General features: G+C 36.8%; 1 protein-coding gene across 5 annotated transcripts in view; it reads left to right on the forward strand.

Moving 5' to 3' along the window:
- ARHGAP12 (Rho GTPase activating protein 12) overlaps window positions 1-17,914 on the forward strand; it is a 108,436-nt gene that overhangs the window by 51,283 nt on the left and 39,239 nt on the right. For 3 of the 5 annotated variants that reach the window (XM_021715650.1, XM_008064257.1, XM_021715651.1), the window contains exons 4-6: window positions 3,186-3,326; window positions 4,809-4,889; window positions 17,471-17,596. In XM_021715650.1, the coding sequence (XP_021571325.1) occupies window positions 3,186-3,326; window positions 4,809-4,889; window positions 17,471-17,596 (348 nt within the window). The remainder of the gene's footprint in view (window positions 1-3,185; window positions 3,327-4,808; window positions 4,890-17,470; window positions 17,597-17,914) is intronic. The other 2 variants (XM_021715652.1, XM_021715653.1) reach the window with 1 other exon arrangement.

Raw genomic sequence — 17,914 nt, forward strand, 5'->3', positions numbered from 1 at the left:
GGTTGATGCGTGTGCAGTCAAACTTTGTTGCTTATGTTAATCTGTTTGCAGCTTCTTCCCAATGCTAGCATCACTGCCTCAGCTCCACCTCAGATCATCAGGCATTAGTCTCATAAGGAATGTACAACCTAGATCTCTTGTCTGAGCAGTTCACAATAGGGTTTGTACTTCTATGAAAATCTAATGGTGCTGCTGATCTGATTGGTGACAGAGCTCAGGTGGTAATGTGAGTGATGGGGAGCAGCTGCAAATACAGATGAAGCTTCGCTTGCTTGCCTACTGCTCACCTCCTGCTGTGCAGTCGGATTCCTAACAGGCCACAAACCAGTACCAGTCTGTGGTCTGGGGGTTGGAGATCCTTGCTTTATAGTATTTTTTTCTGTGATGAAGGATCCAGGGATGGATCTTCTGTTGCATTTATTTATGATATCTTCCTTTTATCTTATTTTATATTTGTTTATTTTTTTTTTCTAGAGATGAGGTCTCATTATGTAGCCCAGGCGGGTCTTGAATTCCTGGACTCAAGCAGTTTTCCTGCTTTGGTCTTCCAAAGTGCTGAGATTACAAGTGTGAGCCACCATGCCTACCCTGTATTTTGTTTTTGTTAATTCCAGTATAAAGTTTTTGGAGTCTGATCATGCTGCCTGTTTTTTCTGCTGACTGTCACTCATGGTGTTTCGTTTTCCCTCTTTTATATGTGCATTGTAGTGTAAGATTATAGTTCTTGGGAGTTCATAAGTAGGAAGTCTTTAATGCTGGGTTTGGAAGTGATTCCATTAGAGAGGAATTTTGCTTTTGCTTCTGCCAGGTGCCTAGGGAAACCAGTACCCCATGAATATTTGAAACTAAATCTGTAGTTTTTTTATAGGGTTGGTAGTAATTTGAATTACATGAAGACTGGTTTGTAGCTAGGCAGTTCCCCATTTCTCCTGGTTATTGGAGATTTCTCTAGTGTGGAACAAAGGCACAAGATTTGTTTATGATTTACCTATAATCTGTGGGTATGATTTGGTGGGTCCCAGCTCTGTATTGTGGGATATCTTTTTAGACTCCTTTCTTTGGGTAATCCTGAATCCAGTTTTCCAACACTTCTGCATGGCCTTGTAAACAAACATTTAGGTTTGGAGTTTGCAAATGCATTAAAAAAGAAAGCTGGTCTTTTTATTCTATTTAACTCCCTGAATTGTTGTTTCTATTTAATTTTTGACCTCTTGAGTACCTCTTAATTAATAATTTGCTTTTTGATGATTAGAAAATTTTTACCTGTTTTTGTCCGATGATCAGTTGGGGTACCTACCTGCTATTGTGCTATAAATGGAACATCTCCAATTGCCGCCTCATACTGCCACTGGGATGCATTTGCTGCAGAATATACCTCACAGTTACTGAGCTAGTTATCCTCCTGAATGTAGTTATTTAGTACAGAACAGTTAACATTTAAAAAATTCTTGCCAAAAATAATCTAAATTTTTACTTAATTGCTATTAAATGGCTCTTTTCTAACAGTAGATACCAAAATTTTAAAGCTACTCCCAGTTCTGTAGTATGATAAAACCTATAAGGATATGGTAGTTGCTTTCATGGCAAAAGAGAATGTCATTATTGCATAAAACTTACGAGAATTTTGTCAACTAAAGTTATATTTACAAAAAAAATGATTTGGTGAGTTTGTTTCTTAATCAATTTTACTAATCAGATTGCCTCTTTTCTGATTCTAAAGATTTTATTGCACTTTTTATTTTTATTTTTTGTGTTGAGGTCTTATTCTGTTTCCCAGGCTGGAGCACAGTGACATGCTCACAGCTACTGCAGCATTGACCTACTGGGCTCATGTGATCCTTCCTCCTCATCCTTCCAAGTAGCCGGGACTATAAGGGCATGCCACCACACCTGGCTAATTTTTTGATTTATTGTAGAGACAGGGTCTTGCCGAGTTGCCCAAGTTGGTCTTGAACCTCTGGGCTCAGGTAGTCCTGTCTCCTCTGCCTCCCGAAGTGTTGGAATTACAGGCATGAGCCACCATGCCCAGTTTATTGTACTTTTTTCATACATGGGCTTACATTTTACGTTATCTCAATTAAATGAAGATAAGCTCCTGACTTTTAATTAGGATTTTCAATTTTTAAACATGTTACCATTATAAAACATACCCAGTTCACTTTATGTTGTGCTTCTGCAGAGTTGACTATGTCAGTTTTTGTGAATATAGGAATATTAGGCTCCTTATGTCTTTAACTACAATATTGAGAATTTACCCATCTTAGTGTTTTCACACCAACTTATGGTGAGAGAAAATAAATAGTTTGAATGAGTAAGATTTAATCGCAGTAACTATTTTATCTAGAAGTGGAAGGAGGGATCATTTGCACATGAGTGTTAACCTCAATGAAGATTAAGTGCAATGAACAGATTGCTACTTGGTGCCTCTTGTTTGTCAAGAGGCATAAAAAGTTATGAATTTTATCAGTCTTCTAGTTTGCTTCTATGTCTAGAGTTTTATCATGTATTTACTTATGTTATTTCTATACTGCATTTTTTGTCACTCTGTATTTGAATTTTCTCAATCTTTTTTTTTCTTGTTTTGAAGTTTAGTTTCTAATAGACTTTAATAAGCATTTGGTTGCGTGAACTGGGAAACCTTTCCAATAAATTAGAACACAAAATATTGTATCACAAAGGTAATGTCTTTTTTTCTACCTCCTCCTTTCACATACTTTAAAGAAGTAGTTCCAGTTATATTTATTGAACACTCTTGTTTGCCATACATTTGACTAGGGCTTGTGATGTGCAGATGGTGAACATGTTCAAGGATCTCAGTCTGATGCAGTTCCCTCCTCTACCCCTTTGTGTACACACACATTCCCCGGTCATTTTTAACTTGATTTAAGTTTGAAAGCAGCATCAAATAGCACTTTATCTCTTCCTAGTCTGAAAATGTTGTTTTCAGTTTTATTATGATAAATTTTTCTAGGGTTGCATTAATGTGATAAGGTAACTGCCATTAATTTCACCTCACCACTTACAGTGTACCATTTAAAGATTTATAAGTTTATTTTGAAAATTAAGTATTCAGGATATCTTAGTACTTATAGCCAAGTAAAATAGAAATAGATTTCTTAGATTTTCAACTGCTTCATATTTATATTCAAAGAAGAAAATATCCTTATGTTTCTGACTATTTGTAGCTTCTTTCATCAGAAGAAAACTACCACAGCATTTGTTACAGCCAGTCAGATAGTCAGTGTGGTTCTCCTCCAAGGGGTTGGTCAGAAGAGTTGGATGAACGTGGGCATACCTTATATACCAATGACTATACTAATGAAAAGGTACATTCTTTTTTTACCCCCCCATCTAGTGTTTCTTGGCAGAATTCTCTAATAAAATAATTGTGTACTAAAGTTTCAGTGGTATTTTTAAAAACTCGTGGAAATATTCTTCATTTTAATATTTGATCATGTCTGTTGACAGCATGAAAACTCAGTAGAGCTACTGATTCATGGTTTTAAACTGATTACAATGATAGTGATTTTTTGTGGTATCAGTACTCATTTAAGACAGACCTTTTATTTGTTTGGTTGTTTGTTTTGAGCTGGAGTCTCACTCTGTCACCCAGGCTGGAGTGCAGTGGCACACTCATGGGCACCCCAGCTTTGACCTGCTGGGCTCTGGCGATTGTTCCGGAACTACAGGTGTGTGCTACCACACTCGGCTGTTTTTTTTTTTTTTAATTTATTGTAGAGACAAGGTCTCGCCAAGTTGTCCGGACTGGTCTCAAACCCGGGGGCTCGGGTAATCTACTTCCCTCAGCCTCTCAAAGTGCTGGGATTACAGGCTGAGCCACAAGCCTGGTCTAGACAGGCCTTTTAAAAGTAGACCTGTTGAGTGTCATTTGTTTAGATTTCTTCAATAAGCATATTTCTTTATATTTTTCTTGGAAAGTAGTTTTTTTAGAAACAGTTTTTACAGCATATCGTTATTATATACTGCCTTATTGCCTATAACTCCTTTTTCTATTATAACGAATTTGTGTAAAGCAAAACCATGAATCTAATGTTTTATGATCAATTAGATTGGGAATGAATTTTGAAATTTTATTTGTGTATTACATCTGGTATCATTTGAGAAATGGACTGATTGGTGTGCTACTTTAGAGTCTAAATCCTTAGGAATAAATGGAGGGGGAGCAGACTTTTATCCCCTTTCTTTCCTCAATTATTTGACACTAAAATATAAGGAAACAGTTGTTTTCATTATTTCATAGTCAAGATCATATGTTCATATTAGCAATACTTAGTCTTTTTTTCCCTCTCATATTCTCTGTATTTAATTGCATGAAGTCTGTTTTTGCTGTTATTTAAATTTTATTGTGTTGTTATAGAAGATAATTCTTAAGGGTTTGTATGAAATGAAACTTATGTTGTTTTATTTTATACTTACTGGTTGAAAAGCAGGTCTCTTTTGTTAATTTCTTAAACCTGTTATTAGAATGGGGAATGTACCTGTTTCAGTGCTTGTGTACATTTGAATATTTTATATGTTTCTCGTTGTTAAGTGATACTTGAACCACTAGCCAGACCCTGGAAGACAAGAAAGTAAAGTCACATTTAATATTGAGTATATTTATTCTTACCAAACTTAAAATGCAAGTTCTTTACTATAGCAAGTTCTTTAGAATTTTCTTAAAATGTTCTTTAGCAAGTAGAACAAAATTCATAAGAATTAAATTAATATCTCTGGTGGTAGTAGCTTAAGTTCACTGTTTTTTAACTTCAGACAGACAAACAGAAACACCTGTTCTGTTTTTATAGTGGCTCAAGCATGTTGACGATCAAGGTAGACAATATTACTACAGTGCAGATGGATCTCGGTCAGAATGGGAATTGCCAAAGGTAATAAACTATAACACTGAATTTCTACTTAAAAATAGTGGATAAATTAACATCTGACGATAGTTTCAGCAGATTTATTTTAAAATTTTTATTCAACTTTAGACAAGTGGCATGACTAGTTATTTTCAGAATTTGTTGGGAATCTTGTAAGTGGCTACATTTTTCTGAGATGTACAGGTATCTTTACTATATGATACTGATTATTCCTATTCAATAATTCTTTTGGTTTAACTTGAAATTGGTCTTTCATTATTCCTAGAAATGAGAATTTTCTTCAGTGCTAATAATGCTATCTTTTGTCTAGTTATTTTGAGTATACTAAGTTTTTTACATAAAGTTCGTCTTCTGTTTAATCTTTTTTTAAGAGAAAAAAGTAATTCATTGTTCAAGTTTATCCTTTTATGTAAATATATGTTGGCTACTCATTGTCCAAGGTAGGCAGCGTGTCCTAGGATTTAGCTGGACATATCATTTTCAGACAGGTGCACCAGGGCTGAGTTTATAGAAAGCAGTAGGTTTCAAAGTGGTTCTATATATGTCACTACTGATACTTCAGATAAATTTAAGTGATATCTGATTTTAATTGATATATTATTTTAATGTTTTCAAAAACAACTATAATTAGCAGACAAATATGTAGTGTCAATTGTTATATATACATTTTAGTTTTAAAAATTTGTCTTTTTCCTGAGGTAAGTCAATTTAAAGAAAAATAATAACATAAATGATACTTGAATATAGGAAAAAAATCACTAGGAGATACTAAAGTGACTGACAGGTTGGGAAATGTTCATCTAGTAATCTAGTGCTAATAATGATTTCTTCTTTATGTGAAGGCTATCTGGACTTTAATTATTTTATGGGATTATAAAAGGCTTGATACTAGTAGGATGAAATATACAGCCTATAATTGATTGTTTAAAATACCTTTGAGAATATGAGTTGAGCCAGTAGTAGAAGAGTGCCATTATAACTCTGACAGCTTTAAAAATATTGTGGTCTCATAGAATTAGACAAGGAGCTGTGTGGAAACTTGGTGGGTGTGGAGGATGGGAGTAGGTAAAGGAAGTACTGATTCTTTTGATTAATTTGGTTATCAAGTATAGCCCCAGAATTTTCTTGTAGTTTAAAAAAAAAAAAACCTTGTCAAATTTTCAAATAAACATTTTTTGAGTCTTTATCTTATGTTTTACATAAATACTTTCTCTTTTACTCAGTTCAGCAGAAAAAACAATTTATGTTTTAATCACTTCATTATTTAAGTTGATACTTTCTAAGCTAGACGTCATTAAAATATACATTTATACACTAATTGTTTTTAAAAAATACTAATTTCAGCTTAACATTAGTATTAGTGAAAATAATTTTGTATTTTAATTACAAAAGCTACCATCTGAAGAGTTGTGAAACTATGACATTGTATTTATTTCATTAATCATAAAATACCACGAATAAAGAAAGCACCAAATAAAAGTATATCAGAAAAATGCCACAATTTTTTCCAGACATATTTCAGAGTTGAAAGTTTCATCTCATCACTTTTTAAAATTATGAAACATAAAGAAAAGTGTGTGGATTTATTTTCATTATTATTAATTTGTACTTTTAGAATCTGATTCTGAAGATTAAATCATGTTTACCTTTGTAGCTTTGAGGTTGTGCCAAGCACTCAGAGCCTTATAATATTCTTATTTTAAGAACTGTAGCATAAGCCGGACTCGGTGGCTCAGCCTGTAATCCCAGCGCTTTGGATGACTGAGGTGAATGAATTGCCTGAGCCCGTGGGTTTGAGACCCCCCTGGGCAACCTGGCGAGACCTCATCTCTACAATAAGTCAAAAATTAGCCGGGTGTGGTAGCGCGCGCCTGTAGTTCCAGCTACTTGGAAGGCTGAGGCAGAAGGATCGCCAGAGCCCAGCAGGTCGATGCTGCAGTGGCCAGGAGTGGCCACTGCACTCCAGTCTGGGTGACAGAGTGAGACTCCAACTCAAAAAAAAAAGAACTGTAGCATAGCAGTTGGGTAGTATTCTAGCGAAAAGTTTTTTAGTTTTTTTATAAAAAGTCAAAAATAAAATGGCCCAACATTCTATTTTCCAAATGTAATTGTTTCTCAAGAAAACTTTTAAGTAGGAAAATAATTATTTTAAGCTTAATAGAACTTTTACCAATTTTAGAGGCAAAGAGGTATACATAGTAAGAGTTAAAAATATTTTTTAATAAATGTTTTAGGTAGAAAAGATAGTACTTTTCCAAATCAGTGCCACTTATGAAAAACAATTTTATCGTATTTAGTGATTAGTTTGGAAAGAAGAATTTTGTGGATCATGATGGCCAAAGTATGTAATAACTTGTGTGTTGGGATAATTATTCATTATTTAAAACTATATAACAGTGATTGGTTTTTTTTAGGCTTGTAATATTTGATATCTGATTTTGACTTGAAGAAATGAGAAGAAAAATTTGCTAAAAGATTAGTTCACTGAAAATGATTTAGGTTATTGAAGACTAATATTTTATTGATATAATATTTAAATAATTTAAACATAGAATATTAAATTTATTGTTCCACTTGACAGGTTTGAATTGTAGCTTCTACGAATACCTCAAATATCTCTTGAGTTATAGGGGAATCTTCAGAGTGGTTTCTGATTCCCCGGAGTGATGAGATCAATCACAAGTATTCTTTTGAGTGATTTGTCTCAGGTCAGGGTCCTTTGAAGGGAGAGACTTCCAGGATGGTCTTGTATTAGGAGAAGTTTGGCGCCTTTGCTTAAGTGGTAGCTATATGTTCTTGTTGGGTTTCTTATAAACTTCTATAATTTCCTTAGAATAATTACTGGCTTAAAGTTAGAAACCCTACTTCTGGAGATGCCTGTGTGAAAGAAAGAAGAAAGGCAAAGGTCTGAGTTATGTCAAGATCTCAAAAGGGTATCCACAGCAATGAAAATGGTACTGATTGAGATCAGTGTTGAATCATCAGTTTTATAATACTGTTTCATTTTTTGATGCCATTTGCCACTTAGGGTAAAGTGTCAGAAGGTATCGATAGTTCTTTGAACTCTCAATTAAAATTAGATATGGGGTCTGGGCACAGTGGCTCATGTCTGTAATCCCAATACTTTGGGAGATGGAGGTGAGAGGATTGCATGAGCCCAGGGGTTCAGGACCAACTTGAGCAGCTTGGTGAGACCTCACCTCTACAATAAACCAAAAAATTAGCCGGGCATGTGGTATGCGCCTATAATTCCAGCTACTTGGAATGCTGAGGTGGACGGATCGCCTGAGCCCAGCAGGTCAAAGTTGTGGTAGCCGTGATTGTGCCACTGTACTTCAGCCTAGGTAACAGAGTGAGACTCCGACTCAAAAAATAAAGAAGGAAGGAAATTAGATGTGGGAAGAGGTTTGAGTTGGGTACAGAGAGGATGAGGAAATAAGGGAAAATGTCCTGGAATCACTATTATCTACGATCAAGATAATTGTAGGTTAAATTCTGTACCCTAAGCAATTTAATATGTACAGTAAATTTAAAATAAACTCTTGTCTTGTAACCCCTAATGCAAGTTTTAGAAACTTAATTTAATTATTACTTGCTTAATATGTCTGGTGTTCAGTATGGTGTAGGTATTATGATGAATAAAAATACATAAGGCATGATCTTTACCCTCAAGAAGTTTGTTATAAGTTTGGAAAGAACAATTTACGAGAGGGGACCCAAAAATACTTGGGATTTATTTATTTAAAATTGTATATTTACTCTTACTTGTTTAAGCTTCAGTTACCTTCAAAGTACTCTTCGTTTGATGCAATATACCTATCAAAATGCTCAAAACAGTTTTTAACATGTCAGTTTTATTGCCTTGTAGTGCTTCTGCTGTTTTTTGTTTCACCTCTTCCACATTGACAAAATATTTCCCCTTGAGACTTTTTTCATCTGGGGAAACAAAAACGAAAAGTTGCTCTGGTTAAGATTGGGCGGACAGGCAGGGTGGGGCATGTGGGTCACGCCATTTTAGGTAAAAAACTGCTGAATGCTCAGTGTGGCTTGGGCAGGTTCATTTGTAAGTCATTAATCATGAAATAGGCAAATGTGTTGAAAGACTCTCCAAACAAAATAAAATGACTGAAGCCATACGCTGCTTCTCAAAGCAACACAAGCTGGCACACTGATGCTGATGGGTTCCTAGAACATTCACCTAGTAGGGGAAGCCTGTACACAAGGGGTCCACCCTTCAAAAAATAATTTTGGGGGGATCCCCCCTTGTATATGACAGCTAAGTAAAATAGAATATATACATACATACAAATGCTCCTGGCTGGGTTGGGTGTAGGGGAAGGGAACCCCAAAACTACTAGACAAGAGAGAGTATTGGGGGAAAAAAATAAAGGAAGGTGAATGAACAGACTGAAAGCAAAGCAAAACATCTCCCAAGCAAAATGGTCTGCTGTTCAAAATTCCAAATAAAATGCATGAAGAAATGTAATGCTATTACAGACACAAGAAAACTCAAGAGGCAGAACATTGTACTCACTGCAAATGAAAGTGATGTTCTTAATAACTTAATAAAGACTTAAATATACTATGGATGATCAGGTTAAATGAAGGCTTTCATTTAAAAAGACCAAGAATTATGAAAATAAAAACATACATGAATAGATGAATGTGATGAAGAAATTAGAAACCCTTAAGATGAAAATGATAGTTATTAAAATAAAAAATGTGCCAGGTGCAGTGGCTCATGCCTGTTATCCCAGTACTTTGAAAGACTGAGGTGGGAGGATTGCTTGAGCCCAGGAGTTTGAGATTAGCCTGGGCAACATAGATCTTGTCTCTACAAAAAGTAAAAAAAATTAACTGTGTGTGGCGCATACCTATAGTAAAAAGTAAATAAATAATAAAATAAGAATGCAATTGAAGACATACATTTTAGATATGGACAGGAAGGTAATAAATTTGAAAGCATAGTTAAGAGACTGAAGGATGGATTGAAAGTTTTTTGTATTCATATATTCATTAAAAGAAGGGAATGAAGGAAATGGTAGAGAAACAATATTTGAAAATACAACTTCTGGGCATTTTCTAAAATTGAAGGAAGGCATGAGTGAGTCTTTAACTAGAAAACATGCCTTGAATACTGTCAAGGATAAATAAAAATAAATCCACATACTGACAAATTTTGCTGAATCTGCAGAACTTCCCAATAGGAAGACAATCTTAAAAGCCGTCATAGGGTAAAAGGACAGATTATCCACTGTGGTAGATGGCATCATTGGATCCATTCTTTACTCACTTCTGTATCAGCATTCTTTGCTATATACCTTTGTGGTGGCCTCCCACTGTGAATGGGGGCGGTATTATCCTGCCATTAACTGAGTTCAGCCATGTGACTTGCTTTCACTGGGATGTGAGCAAACATGACACAAGCAGAGTATTGAAGTGGGCTTATGTGTCAGGGCTTGCCATTACCATAAGAAGAACATATCCAGGCTAGTCCACTGATCCCAGGAAGAGAGACTTAGGGAGCAGAGTTGTGTAGATGAGCCCCTCTAGATCAGCCATCTTTTAGCCAACCCACAAATCCATGGCAATAGATGATTAACATTTTAAACTAAATGAAAGCATACTTATTATTATTATTATTATTATTATTATTATTATTATTTTGAGTTGGAGTCTCACTCTGTCGCCCAGACTGGAGTGTAGTGGCCGCTCCTGGCCACCGCAGCCTTGGCCTGCTGGGCTCCGGCGATCCTTCTGCCTCAGCCTTCCAAGTAGCTGGAACTACAGGCACGTGCTACCACGCCCGGCTAATTTTTGATTTATTGTAGAGATGAGGTCTCGCCAAGTTGCCCAGGTGGGTCTCGAACCCGCGAGCTCAGGCATTCCACTCACCTCAGCCTCCCAAAGCGCGGGATTACAGGCTGAGCCACCAAGTCCGGCTTATTATTTTTATTGTGCCTGCTGTGTTCCAGGTGAACACCACAAAAGAAAGCATCATGTGCTGTGCACACTGTGGTATGAAGCCCTGTCAGTCATCCCTAATCAGCACTGATAAAACAGCACCTTTTTCCCTCCTTGCCTGGGCACTGTGGAGTCTGTGGAGTTGAGCCCTGTTGACCAGCCCCACACTGTATGCAAGGAGCCCTGTGATTAATCCTCACCATGCACTAAAATTAACCTCAGTAATGAGGTAGCACTCTACCCTATCCCAGGTAGAGAAGAAGAGGATTTTAGAGAGGAAGGAGCTAGAGAAAGGGATTTTTAAACTGTGTATAAGGTATAAGGTAAAATTCCCAGTGGCCTATCCATGAAAACAACCAGAATTAATATAGCAAAAACTTTGAGAACTGAAACATGATGTGGAATGCTGCCTAGGTTTTAGATTAGCCTCTGGGTAGTGAGTGCATAAACAAGGCAGGCAAGACCAACACTGAAAAGATTTTTAAAGCTAAATTGATATTTAAAGTACTGGCCTTAAAAGTGGGTCAAGATGTGTATTCTGAACCTAAAGGGGTTGATAGCCTGCTAAAACAGGTTTAAACAGTAGAAACCAAAGTCTTATATTATTCAAAATAATAGAATATAACCTAGAATTACTCATACAAAGAACCAGGAAATCTGAACTTGAATGAGAAAAGGCAATTAATAGGTGGCAACACAAAGCATACATAGATGAGGGAATTATCACATGAGGATTTTAAAACAACTGTCATAACAATGCTACAACAACCAGTTATAAACACACGTCAGCCGGGCTCGGTGGCTCATCCTGAAATCCCGCACGCACCTTTGGGAGACTGAGGTGAGTGGATTGCCTGAGCCCGTGGGTTCGAGACCTGCCTAGGCAGCAAGACCTCATCTCTACAATAAATCAAAAAATCAGCTGGGCGTGGTAGCGCATGCCTGTAATTCCGGCTACTCGGAAGGCTGAGGCGGAAGGATTGCCGGAGCCCAGCAGATGAGGCTGCGGTGGCCAGGAGCGGCCACTGCACTCCAGTCTGGGCGACCGAGTGAGACTCCAACTCAAAAAAATAAATAGACAAATAAATAAACACACTTGAGATAAGTGAAAAAGTCAAAAGTCTCAACAAAGAAATAGAAGATGTAAAGAAGAAACAGATGGAAATCATAGAACTAAAATAAAATACTGGACGACTCAGTAGTAGAATGGAAGTTAAAGAGGAAAGAATTAGTGGTCTTGAAGATAGGGCCATAGAAATTACCTAGTTTGAACACAAGAGAGAAAAATAGATTTTTTTTAAAAAATGGACAGCACCTCAGAGACCTGTGGGAAAATAGAAAAGGTCTAACATTTCTTTTATTGGAGTTCCAGAAGGAGAAAGGAAAGTATGTGAGACTGAAAAATATTTAAAGAAAAATAATAGCTGAAAACATCCCAAGACAAACCAAGAGATACAAGCAGCTGAAATAAACACCCAACAAGATAAACTTATGGAACGCCATATCCAGACTCATTGTAATCAAATTTCTGAGAACTAAGGTTTTCCTCTCCTTTGACAATCCCTCCTCAAATTCTTGAAAGCAGCTTAGTGAAACAAGACAATACATTTAGGGTAATAAATATTTGAATGGCAGTGGGTGCCTTATCTGAAATTATGGAAGCCAGAAGGAAGTGGCACACTATTTTTGAAATGCCGAAAAGAAAAGAACTGTCAATTCATAATTCTACAACAAACAAAAATATCTTCAGAAATGAAAGTAATATAAAGACATTTTCAGAATGAATATAAACTAAGAGATTTATCACCAGCAGTCTTACACCAAAATAATTGCTATAGGAAGACCTTCAAACAGAAGGGAAATGATAACTGAAGAAAACCTAGAATATCAGGAATTACTGAAAAACAGCATAAAGGATGAATATTTGAGAAGATTTTTGTTCTGAACATTTGGAATTAATGGCTGACATTTGAAACAAAAATTTTAATATTTCTGAAGTAGTGCTTGTATGCAAAGATGATACTTAAGGCAAGTGGGGAGAGTAAAGGAAAATGATTGTTGGTAAGGTTTCTGTATTCCATATTAAAATGTTGATACTAGTAGACTGTGCTAAATTAAATATATATACGGAGGGTGCCAAAAATGTATATACACATTTTAAGAAGGAAAAACTGTATGTGCTTCTACCATTTTCTTTGACTGTCCTGTCTGTTGTGTGGTGATGCTATCATTCATGTGATTAATGCCACATTGCTAACATAATTCAATTCAATTTTGAAAAGTAATACATAGATAACCTCTCTTAAAATGTGTATACATTTTTTTGGCACCCTTGGGTGTGTGTGTGTGTGTGTGTGTGTGTGTGTGTGTGTGTGTATTAATCTCTAGAGTGAGCACTAAAACATTTTAACAATTTCAAGAAACTATAGATACATTAAAATATAATAGTAAAAATTGCTCAAGTAGCCCATATGAAGGCAGGAAAGAAGAAACAGGAGTGTTATAAACAGACAGGAAACAATAAAATCCTAAATGAACTTTAGGACTTAAATCTTAACGTTTATTTTACATTAAATATAAATGGTCTAAAAACACTTGTTAAAAGATTTTCAGAATGGGTAAAAAACTGTGACCCAAGCATATGCTTGTGTAAGAAAATGACTTCAAATATGCATAAGAAAATGACTTCACATATACTAGTACATTAGGTACAGGTTATCTATCAAATAATCTACAGTAAATCTCATACTTCATGGTGAATTTACAGAAGATTTTCCATTGGAGTTAGGAACTAGACTAGAACTTTTCTTTCTCTGCTGTTCAACACTTAAACAAAAAAAGAAAAACAATGAAATTAAAAGGAAGAGATACTACTGTTTGTTTGATTATTAGAAAATCCAAGAGAATCTGCAAACTTAAAACTAATGAGAATTCAGCAAAGTTGCTGGATATAAAATCATCATAAAATGTACCCATTTGTCTAGTAAAATGTCAGTTTGAAAATGTGATAGCAATACAGATCCTGTTTATATTAGCAACGGCAGCAAAAAGAGTTGTAGGCCAGGCACAGTGACTCGCATCTGTAAACCCAGTTCTTTTGGAGACCAAGATAGGAGGATTGCTGGAGGCCAGGAGTTCAAGACATCATAGCATACCTCATCTCCTAACAACAACAACAAAAAGCCAGATATGGTCACACTTACCTATATCATCTCAGCTACTCAGGAGGCTGAGATGGCAGGATCTCTTGAACCTAGGGAGAGGCAACAGTGAGTTATGGTTACATCACTGCACTTTACCCTAGGGGACAGAGCAAGACCCTGTTTCAAATAAATGAATGAGTGAATGAATATTGTAACTAAGAACATACCTTTTTATAGGTCTGTAAGATTTTTTTTTTTTAAAGTAGGAGTCTCACTCTGCCGCCCAAGTTGGAGTGCCAGTGACACACTCATGACCACTGTAGCCACACTCATGACCACTGTAGCCTCAACCTGCTGGCCTCAGGGAATCCTTCTGCCTCAGCCTTCCAAGTAGCTGAAACCACAGTGTGCACCACCATGCCTGCCTAATTTTTTGATATTGTAGAGACAAGGTCTCACCAAGTTGCCCAGGCTGGTCTCGAACCCCTGGACTCAGCCAATCCTCTTGCCTCCGCCTCCCAAAGTGCTGGGATTACAGATGAGCCACCACGCCCAGCTAAGTCTGTAAGATTTTTAATGAAAAAAGTTTTAAAGCAGAATAAAAGACCTGAATGAACAGCACAGTATACCATTATTTTCTTGGTTTGGGAGGCTTAATATTATAACAGTGTTGAAATTAATCTGTAAGTTCAATGCATTTCAATTTAAGATTCCTCCTCCCCATTTTGAGAACCTAAAACATATTTGTGAGCAAAGGTCTGTAAACAGTCTAAATATTCCTGAATAGAAAGTAACAGGGTGCAGGGAGGAGGGATAGGATTCCAGACCAGTGGAATATAACAGAAAGTTCAGATGTGGCATTAAAAATCAGTGAGTGAAAACATGGACTGCACAATAAATGTTGCTAAAATTATTGGTTATTCACATGAAAAATATGAAATCTAAGCTCTTGACCTTACTTCATGCTCAGTGATTAATTCCAGTTAGATCAAAGGTGTAAATACGGCCAGGTATGGTGGCTCATGCCTGTAATCCCAGCACTTTGGGAGACTGAGGCGGGAGGATCACTTTAACTCAGCCAGAAGTTTGAGACCAGCCTGGGCAACATAGCAAGACCATGTCTCTACAGATAATAAAAAAATTAGCTAGGTGTGGTGGCACATGCCTGTAGTCCCAGCTACTCGAGAAGCTGAAGCAGAAGGATTACCTGACCCCAAGAGGGCAAGGCTGTGGTGAGCTACGATGGTGCCCCTGCATTCCTGCCTGGGTAACATAGTGAGAGCTCACATTAAAAAAAAAAAAAGTAAACGTAATGCACAAAACTTTAAAGACTAAAAGAATGTATCAGATAATATTTTTGTATTTGGAATAGGAAAGATTTCTTTTTCTTTTTTTTTTTATTATAAAGATGTGGAGTACAATTCAGGGTTAGGTATACAAATGTTGATTATGCAGGTACCCTTGTTGATGAGGAGGTATGCCCCTCCCTCCTCTAGCAGTTTCCCTCAACTGCTAATCCTACCCCCTCTTCCCTGACAGTTTCCTACTACTGCCAATCCTTTTTTTATAGTATTATAATTGTTCGAGGTCCGCTTATGAGTGAGAACATATGGTACTCTGTTCTTTGTTTCTGTGATAGATCACTGAGTATGATCAACTTTAAATCAGGAAGGATTTCTAAAACAAGACCCAAGAGTCATATTTTAAAAGTAATGATTGACAAATATGACTGCATTTAAATTAAACAGAACATCTTCCACTTGTAGAATGTGCCATAAACAAAGGTAAAAGTCGCCGGACTCGGTGGCTCAGCCTGTAATCCCAGCACTTTGGGAGGCTGAGGTGAGTGGATTGCCTGAGCCCATGGGTTCGAGACCCACCTGGGCAACTTAGCGAGACCTCATCTCTACAATAAATAAAAAAAAAAAATTAGCTGGGCGTGGTAGTGCGCGCCTGTAGTTCCAGCTACTTGGAAGGCTGAGGCGGAAGGATCGCTGGAGCCCAGCAGGTCGAGGCTGCAGTGGCCGGGAGCGGCCACTGTACTCCAGTCTGGGTGACAGAGTGAGACTCCAACTTAAAAAAACAAAAATCAAAACAAAGGTAAAAGTCACAGACTAGAAAATGGTGAACTGCAGACTAAGAAAAGATATATTCAACTCACATACTTTGAAAGGTTTAGAATCGGGGATATAAGAATCTGGGATATAAGAATTTACTTCGTTTTGAGTTTAATTTTTTATTTAGATTTTAAAGCTAATGTTTATTTTAGGTTTTAGAAGTAGAAGGAACTTTAAAAATTAATTTGTCCAATAACCTCATTTTTGTAAATTATGATTGTTAATGTTTATTGAGAACCTACTGTCAGAGAAATACTTGGATTTTTTTTTTTTTTTTTGAGTCAGAGTCTCACTCTATTGCCCAGGCTGGAGTGCAGTGGCACGATCATGACAATTACGGTTCCCAGCAGACTTGACCTCCTGGGCTTAGGCAATCCTTCAGCCTCCCAAGTAGCTGGGACTACAAGTGTACACTACTACACCCAACTAATTTTTTTATTTTACTTTTTAATTTTTATTCTTTTTTTTGAGTTGGAGTCTCACTCTGTTGCCCAGGCTGGAGTGCAGTGGCATGCTAACAGCCACCACAATGTCGACCTGCTGGGCTCCAGGAATCTGTCTACCTCAACTTTCCAAGTAGCCAGACCTACAGGCCTGTGCTACCATACCTGACTAATTTTTTATTTATTGTAGAGATGAGATCTCACCAGGTTGCCTGAGCTGGATCTTGAATCTGCAGACTCAGGCAATCCACTTGCCTCAGTGTCCCAAAGGATTGGGATAACAGGCTGAGCCACCGAGCCCAACCTAATTTTTATTCTTTTAGAGACATTGCCCAGGCTAGTCTCAAACTCATGGGCTCAAAGCAATCCACCTGTCTTGGCCTCCCAAAGTGCTGGGATTACAGGCGTGAATCACTGTGCCAGCTAATATTTGGTTCTTTTAATTCTTTATTTAATCTTTAGAGTAACTGTGAATGAGATGATATTTCTGTTATATCTGCTTTATACTTGAAGAAATTTAGACTATGGGAGATTAAATATTTTATTAACGATAACACTTAGCTGGGTGTGGTGGCGTGCTTCTGTAGTTCCAGCTACTTGGAAGGGCTGAGGTGGAAGGATTGCCTAAGCCCAGCAGGTTGAGGCTGCAGTGACTGTGAGCGTGCCACTGAGACTCCAACTTGGAAAAAAAAAGAGATAACACTGATTTGGTTTCTCCAACACCAAAATCTGTGATCTTAACTGTGCCACAGTGCTGCTGGTCAAAGATGAAAAGACTGAGGGTAGAAAATTCATGATGGTGTTATAGGATGGACTTTAACCTAACAGTCATGTGTCATTTGGAGCTAAGATGTTGAGATTCCACTTTTGTTCCTATTATTTATGAAGTATAATTGTGTGTGTGTGTGTTTTTTTTATAGTATAATGCTTCATCCCAGCAGCAAAGAGAAATAATAAAAAGTAGGAGCCTAGACCGGCGGCTGCAAGAACCAATAGTATTAACAAAGTGGAGACACAGCACCATTGTGTTGGACACCAATGATAAGGTAGGACTTCTAGGGAAAAATCTGTCAAAAATTCTGGTAACTTCTTTGAGCATTAATATTGTACAGTGAATTGTAATTGTTTTTACTAATATCTCATTTTAGGTAGTGTTTCTGTTGTAAATATGATTCTTTGCTAAAACATTTTATTTCTTCTGAACCAGTTTAAACTTTTGATTTGCAGGTATGTTGAAATAGACTGTTTATCTTTTTCCTTAACTGAATGGCACACTTTAGTGACTACTGTTTTATGTATTTAGCATCAGTTTGTCATGAAATAGGTTTTGATTTTGAGGTTTTTGGTTTTTTGCACAAGGGACT

The sequence above is a fragment of the Carlito syrichta genome, unplaced genomic scaffold (assembly GCF_000164805.1).
Source record: "Carlito syrichta isolate Samal-C Ts95f unplaced genomic scaffold, Tarsius_syrichta-2.0.1 Scaffold307249, whole genome shotgun sequence".
Taxonomy (NCBI): domain Eukaryota; kingdom Metazoa; phylum Chordata; class Mammalia; order Primates; family Tarsiidae; genus Carlito; species Carlito syrichta.